Source organism: Triturus cristatus, chromosome 10 (genome assembly GCF_964204655.1).
Source record: "Triturus cristatus chromosome 10, aTriCri1.1, whole genome shotgun sequence".
Taxonomy (NCBI): Eukaryota; Metazoa; Chordata; class Amphibia; order Caudata; family Salamandridae; genus Triturus; species Triturus cristatus.
In genome coordinates this window covers 782,847,260-782,859,332 of record NC_140593.1, presented here as the reverse complement: position 1 = coordinate 782,859,332, position 12,073 = coordinate 782,847,260, and the positions used below count along the sequence as shown (strand labels likewise).

Below are 12,073 nucleotides of genomic sequence, written 5' to 3'. Positions count from 1 at the left end.
TCCCATTTGCTTACAAACTTAGCAAATAAGTGGGGAGTGCAAAACTTTGGGACTTAATTTATTTTTCAATTGGTAATGTGCCTTTTCTTATTCCTCAAGTTAGTCTCCTTGCCATGTCTGCACGTCTAGAGGTAGACAGAAAAAAATCAAAGAGTATGTAGTAACACCTTCTGTGACAGGAGAGGATGGAAGGCTACCTCTATGCACCTAGCTTCTCTGATCGCTTGCCCTCCCTCGCTCACTCTCTTTCTAGGTGGAACCCTAGTAGCCCCTTCCTCATCCCTCATCCCATCCCATTTCTCACCTCCTGCCTCTCACCCAAATCCTGCCTCTTCGAGTGGCTCCTCCCGTGAGCTCCTAGGCCTCCTCCTCCTCGTCGCTCCCAGCTAGCTCCTCCCTTCCTGCCTCCTTGGCGCTGCGATGATGCCCATGCGGATGTGACATTTCACTGAACCGCCATTTTGAGAGCCTGGCGTCTGCAGCTAGAGGGAGCAGCGGGATCAGTGCCGGGCGGGAGGTGAACTCACCCTGAGCTAAGCATTGCGGGCCTGACAGAGAGCGGTGGAGCCGGCTACGGTGCTAGACATGCGCCAGGGCTCCCCCGCGCTGCGGCCGCGAGCCCTGGACCACTGACAGTTGGCGGTGCCCCGCGCTGCCAGTCCCTCACCTCCTGCAGGCGAGTCTCGCCCACCAGGTAGCCGCGCAGGGGAAGCGGCCGAGCGCCTCGCCGGCCCCCACCCTCGGCGCCGAAATTGGGCGAATAGCGAGCAAATACGTGCGCGTGTCCCTGCCGCCGGCCGCCACAACACCCGCACTGCCCCCGCCACCTGCCCAGCCAGCTGGCAAGCCCGAGGCTTTGGTTCAGGCCGCGCCGCCCAGGCCGCTGTCTAGTCCTCTCGGCCAGCCCGGGGCGCCGCGAGCAGCGCAGGTAGGGGAGGCCGGAGACATGAACCACCACCAACCTCAGCCGCCGCAGCACCCCGGGGAACAGCAGCTCAGCGAACCGGAGGATATGGAGATGGAAGGTGAGTGTCCTACGAGTGCACAGTACAATTTTAACATGCAACGACTCGCACAGAACTCCATGCTGTCTCAATAATGCAGTCCTCTACCACCCGATACAAACGTTTATATGTTTCATACAATAGGCCTTCCTCACGAGGTTATATTTGCCTATTCCTAAGAAGAGGCATGCGCTGGTTTTTAGATTTCACGAGGTACGATTTACTTCCTGGTGATTAAAACACCGCCATAACATACAGTCCCACTCAGTGACAGGTCTGCTTCCTCGTGGTGCAAGTCTTCATGCTGTTCATTAAATCTGTACTTCCGCGCCTCTTGCCAAAACCTGCCCCCCCGACCCCGTATCAGTATGTGCCCCATATTCTATAAAATATGAGCATTTTAGGCAACTCCTACTTTTCTCACACCGGCAGTTCCAAACTTCCAGCACTTGTTAGATCCTTCTCTATTAGCCGGCAGAGTTTGCGACATGATAGTCGTACCCCAAGTTAGACTGGTAACGTATCTTGGATGCCTATTCAGACCTGCACTTTCCTATTTACACAACTGCATTTTAAGTTGGGTCCAAAGACGTTCATGCAACTGAAGCGGACCTGGATAGCTAACATTTAGAAAATGTATTAGTTTGGCTCTCTTGTTTGAAAAATGTGTTTCTACTTATTGGTTTTGGTGATGTGCCAGCACACCCCATTAACTCTACTTATTTGAAGTTTTGTTAAGTGCTACCTGTCTTTTTGTTACCGAGTCGACATCAGGGGTGTGGAATTTAATAAAATATCTACTCGTCCATTGGGCAGGTTGCTTCATAAATCTACTTGTCATGTAACAAAATCCACATGCCCCTTTGATGCGATGTAGTGCAGCCCCAAATTATGGCAGCAATCTAATTTAAGAGCTCTGATATAGCCTCAATGATTATGCCAGGGCTCATACCATAGTAGTGTTTAAATACTTGCACTCCACTTATGTTGCCACGTTTCCGCAAATCTACATACTGGGGATGAAGGTTCCAGGTTAGAATGCCCTTTTGAGTCCACGCAAACCTACTAATTTGCATATTTTAAGTGTTTTTGCATATTTTAAGTGTTTTCAACAACTCTTCTCTAATCTTTTCTCATACTGAGAGATGTTGTAAATTTACTCCTGACAATGGCAGGCGCAAACCTTCTTCCAGAGTTTGGGGGGGGGGGGGGTGGGGGGGAGTGGTTAGAGAGAAAGTGAACTTGTCAGCACTCAGATTTTCGCATGAGCAAATCTACACATGCAAATTTGCTCATGCTAAAATGCAGTTCACAAATATTTTCTAGTACTATTTATTGTCCTACTTCTGTAAGTTATTGGGAATTCACGAAAGCCGAATAGCTGCACTTAATGCAGGGACATATACAATGTGTGCACTTTTGATACTTTCTTTAATAATTGGGCCTCTAGTTTGATTTGGCGTTGACCTTTACCTTCTGTGTCTCTTAAAATTCTCCCTTTCCCTCTGTTTTGGCTGGCTTCACTGTGAGTGACAGTATTCTGCTCTTTCACAAGGAGCATATCTGCAAACAAAGTAGTTTCGTTCATTGCCTGTGACTACTGTGAGCTTTTTGAGACCGAAGAACAATTTTTGCTTTTGCCAATGTTTGTTATGATAGTGAGGTCCTGACAGCTCCCACACCAATAAGGTTTTACAAAAACCATGCCAACTAAATAGCTGACCACCAATTTCAGACCTACTGGCTTTGCCAATGCTTGTTTATTTTTGACAAATACTAGCATGCATTAACACGTTACTAAATGATGCTGCAAAGAAACAGTACCTGATATTTTACTGTAGTTTTGCAAAATGTATTTTTTTTCCTGTTCGATTTTTTTTTTTTGTATGAACATTTTATTTTGAAAAAGGAATCATCAATCTTGCTTTCAAGTTTCTGCAAATATTTGCATCAAATCGGAGCGCATTCTCGGCTATATATAACATATTGCTAAACTTTGTAAATGTGTGTACACTTTCTTACACTTGAACTATCAGTAGTGCTGTTAGAGCTTACAACATTTACTTAGAGCGCTCACCCTAATAATAAAGGCTTTCAATAAATAATCCATAAATACAAGTTTGAACAGCATTGACATATGGGCAAAAATACAGACAGTGCCCTTCCCTGATCCAGAATGTGGTACTGCAAACTAGCAGCTAAAGGATTTGTGCTGGAGGGGGTTGGGCCTACTTGTCCCAATAACAAAATTCAAATTAAAACTTGTTGCCCTTGACCCAATACAATATGTCCCGCGTGTCAGGCTATGGGAATACCCCATCCCTGCGACATAATAAACAGATGTATTGATAAGCTAAATAAACTCGCCTCCTGGCTACTTTTATTGAGCGGTCTCTCGCCACATGTGACATATAAGTTACTTAACCAGCCTGTTGATCAGTGGTTATGTAAGAGCTGTTGTCAGTGGGCATTTCTTGACTGTCTTGCTTGCAGTGCCTGCTTTCCTCCTACAGCAAGAGTTGTCAGTCTCCCAAAAATGTACTATAATGGCCTTGGGAAAGCCCCTTCCGCCTAAACATTTCTTTTGAAATCCCCATTGCTTACCTTGCTGTGCCTGTAATTAATCTGACGATTTTCCGTATAGGCCTGCAAGCCACACCGTTGTATGTAGAACATAACCCGGCTCATGTTCTTTCAAAGGCTTGAATTTTTTCCTATATGTGGCATGGATTTTTCCCCTTGGTCTCGACCTTGCAAGACCAGATAATTTAATTAATTTGTAGGTAATGCTGCCTCGTCTTAATGAGAACTTTGCTTTTGAGTGAGACTCCTGAACCTTGATTGGGTTTTCTGTTCTGTAAAGATTCTGCACGCATTTCTCATGCCAGTTGTCACAGGCTTTATGTCCATGGCCTACAGGTTAGCAGTCTTCACCTACCTTCAAGCTGAACCTTGTTCTGATATTGATTAATACCTAGTGTATCTGAAGGATCCTCTTCTTAACTTAGGGTGGTCCCACTCCACTTGATCTTTCCCACCTCATTGTTTCGGACATGCTTTGCCAATTATAAAGGATCTCGGTTTCAGATATTAAGAGATTGTTGATGGTCTTACTATCTTTGTTTAAATCCTCTTCCCTTACCACGTATGTCATGGTAGAAAATAAAGATATCAATTTGTCACTTAGTCCAAATCTGTCCGGTCTGAAGGTTGATCTTTGTCAATCGTGATCCCCCCCCCCCCCCCATCTCTTCGTTATGGTTTTAGTTAGGCTGTGTGCCACTTCTGAATCTCAGTTGTCATGTTCTTGAGTCCTAAAAATTAACCCTCTCTTTTTTCCATTGGTTTGTATACCAGTTAAGTTTCTCAAATACTAGTGTGTGTGATAGTTTTATCTTCCAGCTTCTTTCCTTCTGTTGTGACTCCCTGGATATACACTCCCTTCTTAAACCAATGATGGATCTGAAGGTCTCTCCCATATCCCCCACACTCCCTTCTTAAACCAATGATGGATCTGAAGGTCTCTCCCATATCCCCTCCCCAAGTTCTTTTTAATCTTCCTGCCTAATATCTAATGTTCACACCACTAGTTTGTAGAATCTCTACTACGGTCAAAACCAATCAACATCGGTGTGAGAACATCACCCTACAGTATGTGGTGCACTATCCATTGCAGTGTATGAAATCATTACGCTTATTTGTGTTATATCTCAGCACTCCATATTAAAACACTTTACGTAGAACTGTAGTTGAGTTTACAAACTCATCAAACCGAGAGGACATCAGAGGGAACAGGATAAAGAAATATGTTTGTGGAGTTAAGGTAATGTAGTTTAGTGAATAGATGGAATTGAGATTACCCCCAATTGGAGGTAATTAGTTAAAGGAGATATGATGATCTATACCTGGTTTAAATAGCGACCACTTGTTTAATTGAAAGTGACAAGGGCAAAGAGTCCGTGAAGGTGGGCTGATCAACATGTGTCTGGGGTACTTGGGGCATGACTTCTTATTAGACAAATTGAGCTTTCTAGGTTGTCATTCACATAAGTGCCTTATAAAGTAGTGTCTTAAGCTGTTGATGTTGGGGGCGTTCTTAATTGGGTTTATAGTGTTTAATGTGACAGGTGCAGATATGCAAATGTTGGATTTTTGTTTGTGTTCTGAATTTCGGAGATTTGAGACAGAAAATCTAATGCAGGATTTTTTTTTGAGCAAACTGAAATATTCAGTAGGTATAAGTTGGGTCTCCAAACTTTTCTGTAATAAGAGCTACTTCTGTTCAATTACAATCAGCCTGAGCTACTAATAGTGGTGATGTAATAGTGACTACCCATCCAAGATAGTCAGCAGTGATCGCAACAGTGCATCTGACAGGGTTGTCAACAGTTAAGTAAAAAGAAGAAAGATCAAAATGAAATGCCTCTTCGTGGGTAACACAACAGCCATAGCTGCAATCAGAGTAACACCCTAAGGTAATTATATGAGTAATATGTATCTCAAACACCCTAAGATTAATCACTCAAATAATGGCTTTAAATACATTTTGAACAATAAACTCTGAAAAGACACACTTTCGTACGAAATGTAGGCTTTTAAAATTGTGCTATACATATATTAAATCAACTATGCAAATGCTTCTTTATTAGTGGGCTGATCACTGGTAGTTCACCAGCTACTCATTGGAGATGCCTGGTCTAAGTAACCCGGGCTATCTGATGGATGAGCTTTGTAAGTGATGCAGCAAATTTTGCTTTATATCTGCCCATCTAATCGTAGCAGGTATAGGATGTGTAGCTGAAATCTGTTTTGCAGTTTGGTCAGAGCCCATCTTTATACTGGATTTGCTGTATAATGGTGAGATGTCTGTCTCCTGAATGATTTGCTTTTAAGCACTTATTTTTTTTTCTCAATTATTTTTATTGGGTTTTCAAGGAAAAGAACAATATAAATGATAATTACACTGCCTATTATAATATAGGAAGCAAGGAGGAACTACAAAAGAAGAGGATAGCACTTAAGTAGCAGTTAGAATTGCAGTTATGTTAGAGATACAGGTGGTCAATATGTTTCACATTCTTCAGTCGGTCTATGATAAGATTACGACGCAGGTGTACAATTGAGGACATAAGCTTTTATACAATGCATCAAAAGGATATCATGTTAGAGCATCAAATACAGTAGTATAGTAATCACATTACATTTCCTAAGTGCAAAACTAGTATCGAAACTTCAAGTAACAAACTCGCACACGTCTGCCCAAATCGAATCAGACTGTGTACTATAAAGACGTAATGGGACAGCGTGAGGGAATTCCTATGTGGAACAATCCTTGTGTGGAAGGACCGGCGAGAGGACTCGGCGTACGTGGTCGAAATCCATAGGGAGGGTGTTAGCGCAATGGTAGTCGTAGAGAGGTTCAGTAGTGTATGTGTTAGTTTGGTGGGACTTATGAGTTTCACGGAGGGTCATATTTAAAGGAAAAGCCATCAAGGGACCTCCATAACTTCCTATGTGGGGGGCGCTAGGGCGAATGTAGGGAGATATCTGCCCCTCTAAGAAAGGACAACCATTCTTGCCACATTCTGAAGGAGACTTCTTTGGAGTTCCTCCATTTATTAAGTACTATTTTGCAGGCAAGTGTAAGCATTAGATCGAACAGAATGTTTTGTTTATACTCTTGTATGTTTTGTTCCAATATGGAAACAAATGTGGGATCACACTGCTTCACCTCCCAGCAGGTTTGCCCCTAAGCATTCTGGTGAGTGCAGTTCGCCAAGCGAGTGTACTTGCAAAAAAGTTCTTTCGAGTATTTCACCAGGTTGATGCAGATTGGTGCTGGCCATCTCTATACACATGTTTCTGGATTATTATCCGTCAACAGTAGAGATTAGGCATTTCACATATTTGGGGTTGCTGAGAAGGCTGCCAAAGTTTTCTCGGGTCACAGTACCTCTCAAGGCTCGCAGGTGCCTCTCCACGAGCTCGGCAGCTCAAATGGCTCGAGGGAGCCTTTTAAACTGGAAACGAATGTGGGATCACACTGCTTTACCTCCCAGCAGGTTCGCCCCAAAGCATTATGGTGAATGCAGTTCGCCAAGCGGGTGTACTTGCAAAAAATTTCTTTCGAGTATTTCACCAGGTTGGTGTTGGCCATCTCTATACACGTGTTTCTGGATTGAAGCCTGTAATCTTTACTGATGGTTAAAGAGCCAGAAACACGTGTCTATAGATCAGCACCATCTGATCCAACTCTGGCGAAACACTCGTAAATATATTAGCAAAGCAAGCAACTTGAGACTGCATTTACCATAATGCCAGGGGCTAACCTTGCTGGGAGGTTAAGCGGTGTGCTCCTACACCTGTTCCTATATTGTCCCAATATTTTTGCAGGATGTTGCAAAGGCAAATACACTTTCCATGCCTCTTTGAAGCATGTCAATGTGACTCAGTGAAGAGTGTTTTAAGTATAGGTGAATATCTTCTTGGTATTTAACAATTGAGTTTCAATTAAGAGGCCTAAAAGGTTCTACATACAGATAGAAAAGAACTGGCAGTAATGAATATCCTTGTGGCAAAACACAATTTACCTGTTTGTCTTGATTTAAAGTTTCCTAGTTTAACTGTATGCAAGCGTTGGGTGAAAAATGAAGGATCTGCCACCTGAGAAATTATACTTTTAGGCCTGTTTTGCGCTTGTGAATGCCTCTGAGGAATTAGGTAGACCTAAGAGGCATTCATCTCCATCAGGTATGAGGGGAATTTTGTCTAGAATGTGTTGCAATTTTTGCGCTGTAACATTTAGTTGAATAAAACTAATGGATGGCAAAATTCATATGTGTTTTGTGATGTGTTTTTGTGCTTGATTATTTACCCAGTGACATAAGTGAAGGAAGGTCACAATATTAAGTTAATGTATTTGCAAAGACCACACTTAACAGTTATGATAAAATGCCCTGGGTGCCTGATTAGTGTACAGGACAGTTCATATGGTACATACTGAATTAAATAGCTGTCTTCCACAATTCACTTTGATCTGTTTTGTTGACGTGGCAGGCCATTTACATGTTTATCTAATTTGAGCACGATCATATCATCCATATATATATATATATATATATATATATATATATATATATATATATATATATATATATATATATATATATATATATATATATATATATATATATTTTTTTTAGGGCGAGGCTTGCAACTCCCAGTTGATGATACTGACCTCTAAACCATAAGCATCGCCTACCCTTCCATCTTTCTCTCCATCTCATTTTCTTTACAGTAGCTCATAAAACCTAATTGCTGAACGTAATATATATTGCAATTGCTGATAGTTTTGGATCTAAGCCCCTAATGAAGCCCACCAACCACAGGTGTGTGAAATTTTATAAAACATCTCACTGTCCATGAAGCAGGAAACTTCATAAATCTTCTTGTCATGAATTTGGTGCTGTATATTGAGGTGACAAATTATGGCTTTGTTCTCATCGTATCAGAGCTCTGATAATAGCCTCTACGGTTATGCCAGGATTATTATCCAGCAGCGTTTGGATTCTAGCAACGCCTTTGTTAGCACCTTTCCGCAGATCTATATACTGAGGCAGGAAGCACCGTGTTGGAAATCCCTCCTAAATCTGTGCACACCTATACACTTGCATGTTAAGGGTTTTCGCCAACTCTAATATGATCTTTCCCACTCTTGGAAAGGTAGAAAATGTTACTTCTGACAAGGGCATGGGTAAAAAAAAAGTGTTGAAAAGGGTTGTAGGGAAAGTGAATTTGCAAACGCTCAGCGGATCTTCATATGAGCAAATATACACGTTCTAAAAGGCAGTAAAAACGTTTTCGAGGACTGCGGTTTCCAGGCCTACTAATTGTAAATTAGTGAAAGTCGTACATCTGCTCTATTGCAAGAACCTGTACCATGAGTACAATTTGATGAATTTCTTTAAGAATTGAGCCCCTAGGTCTGGTGTTAGCCAACACATTCTTTTTAAAATTACACCTAATTTAAGTATGGATTACGTCACTGTGGGTGACAGCATTTTGCGGTTTCATAAGGGGGTGCATCAGCACACAAAGTAGATTGCTTCATTACCAGGGACTACTATAGTACTATGTGCTTTTTGGTGACTGCCTGGCTGCTCACACAACAAAGCTTTACAAGAACCATGTCAAAACACACAATAACAAAGCTGTCAAACACCAGACTATTAGCTTTGCCTGGGCTTGTTTATTTTTGTTCACCGCAATCTTGCCAAAACTGGCTTTACACAGACTTTCCATTTCTAGTTTTTTTTTTGTGGGCAATATTTGCATATATCAAAAACGCTTTACTAAATGACACTTCACCTAAGTGATATGTAAAAATAGCACAGTAACTTATTGCATATTTATCTACATTTTATTTTGAAAACAAAGAGTCCTCAATCTTCTTCCCCAAACTTCTACAAGTATTTGCATTTCATCAGAGCATTCTGAGTATTTTAGCATCGTAATGCTAAATTTTTGTAAACATGTCTCCACATTTTTATACTGAAACCACTGTCAGTAGTGCAAGCAGAGCATGTACCACTTCTTAGAGGTTTTACCTTAATGAACCATAAATACACATTCGAATAGGATGGACATGTGGAAACAAATCTTACCTTACCTGCAGACAATGCTTTTTCACAGATCCATATTACGGTACTGTGAACTGGCAGCCAAAGGGTTTGTGCTGCATGGTTGTGGGCCTGCTTGTCCCAAGGACAAAATATGAAAAGCTGTTGCTCTTGACCGCAAACAATGCGTCTTGGGGGTTGTGCTTTATAAATTCCACACCCCTTGATCATATATTAAATTAGTCTGTTTTTCGATCTCTACTCAAAAGATTTATGCTCAGATTTCAAACTCTGTCTGTGTTGGTGCTTCTGGATCCCAACTTACGTTGAGACCATACCTTTTCTTTTTTACTCTTATTCTGTTATTTTTAGCACTTGGACTTTGATTCCAGATACTCGTGCCTTTCAGAATATTCATCATTCAGGCCATTGCCCATGCTCTTTGGGTGTAGTGGCCTTCAGAATCCTGCTTCTTCTCTGTAGTATTTTTTATTAGTAAATTCTCTATTGTGTGGTATGCTGACCATAAAGCACAGAAATGCTGCGGAACACAGATAAGTGGCGTGGCTGTTAACTTACAAATTCTTGAAGTCTGTTGTAGTGTTTCTTTGATGCAAGTGTTGATTTTGTAGTTTTTATATAGGTTCCTGCTCCCCTGAAGAAACCCAGAAGAATTGTGACTACACGAATAAGTGATTGCTTCGTTCATTGTGCTTGGCTAATGCAGAGTGAGTCTATAGAATGGCATAAGGAGGGTAGAGCCTTAGTGTCCTATGATTGAAGAGATGCTCCAGAACATTACAGTAAACTCGTCGCTGCGCTTAAACATCGATAATAGAATTGGTGTATGGGACAATGCTGTAATTTTTAGACATTAGCCTCATTATGATTGAAATGGGAGTTTAGAGTACCTTTCTATTACTCATTCAGGATGGGGCGGCAATGAGATTGCCCTTGCATTTGGGGTTGGCTTGTGATGTGAGGAGAATGCCCGCTTCATTTGAGCTGTGCACTTACCTAAAGTGTTTTTGGTTCCTTTCCTGACTGGCCTTAACTGATTTTTGGTGTGATGCATGCTTTTACTTCTAGGCTCTGCACTTGTTGACCACCATGCTTCTGTTTTCCAGCTATTGCTATTTGAAATCGGAGGCTTCTGGACAATGAGTGAATTCGTTTACATTTATGCTTTTCCTCACCAGGTAGTCCTCGTTTGCATTTTCAAACTAGTCTGTTGCTTTCTGTATAGTACCCTTTTGGAATATTTCTTCTTAACAGATCATGCTGCCCTGCAGGTGTCTTTGCTGTGCTAGCTGCTTCTCTACATGATCTGTTTTTTATTTTCCCATTTGTGCTTTGTGACTGGTGCCCTTTGCAGCTCCTCGTCGTTGCGCTTTATGCATGAGCATGCCAGCTCATCCTCCTTTGGGATTTGTGCCTTCACTTCCAAAATGATCTATTTTGAGGTTGTTCTTCAGATAGCGGAAACTGAAGGCCGTGTTAGGGTAGAGATTTCATTTCGAGGGAGGCATTAACTTAACAGGGCACTTCAAGTAGAGACTTAATTTTTTTTTCTTCATATGGCAACTACTTGGGTATACTAGTGCATACCTATTATTAGAGTGAAATTAAGTTTGAATGGACTGCTGTGACATAGCCAAATGATCTACCAGTGTCCGGTTAGTCTGACAGACTTCTCATTTCCACATTTTCCTTGAGATTGTTTTGCTAACTCACATGTTCAGATTCAAAAGTGTTTTACTTTAAGTAAGGACATGGCCTTAAATTCAAGGGGGTAAATAACCATTCTCCAAAGGGTTTTGGCCCCACCTACCCCCCCAAACATTGTCATCCGTTTCTGGCATTTGTACTACAGGAGACCTTGCCCCACTAGTTGATTTCTCCTCTGAGCTCTTACTTCAAAAATACTTGCTCCCTTAACTGCCAGATCTGTCTTTGACCTTTACTTAACAGTGAGAAAGGGTAGTACTTCTGTCCACCCACCAGGTTGCACATGTTGTGGGTCACTACCTTTACTGAGACCAGAGCTGTTACTTTTGGGGGGTGTTCCTCTGCAGCAGGGGCTGGAGGCTTCTGCCTGTAGTGCTTTTACTCACCTCTGATAATGGCACTCCACTGAGGCAGTGATCCAACCATTTTCCCGCAAAGTAAATATATCCTCTTGTGACACAGGATTATTCTTACCTTTATATACATCACATGTTTCAACCACTGAGAACCCTAGGTTGAGAGCATAAGGCTTCTGTAAATCATGCTTGCGACCAGACTAGGAGATTTCACTGTAGATCAAGGGTCAATTCTGTGGACGTTAACTTGCCCAGCGGCTGGTCACGCTGCCCAACACTGTGTAATGTTGGGTGCCTTAAAAATTCTTAACCAGTTAAGTTGAAGGGGCTTTATCCCTTTATGTTGAAGGGATGTAATATTTTCATT

The 12,073-nt window shown here is 41.8% G+C and overlaps 1 protein-coding gene across 2 annotated transcripts in view; it reads left to right on the top strand.

The window, feature by feature from the left end:
* The first annotated feature begins 408 nt into the window (after positions 1-408).
* Positions 409-12,073, top strand: part of USP7 (ubiquitin specific peptidase 7) — a 1,511,465-nt gene continuing 1,499,800 nt past the window's right edge. The window contains exon 1 of one of the 2 annotated variants that reach the window (XM_085628311.1): positions 409-1,025. In XM_085628311.1, the coding sequence (XP_085484437.1) occupies positions 947-1,025 (79 nt within the window). In that variant the 5' untranslated portion in view covers positions 409-946. The remainder of the gene's footprint in view (positions 1,026-12,073) is intronic. The other variant, XM_085628312.1, reaches the window with a different exon arrangement.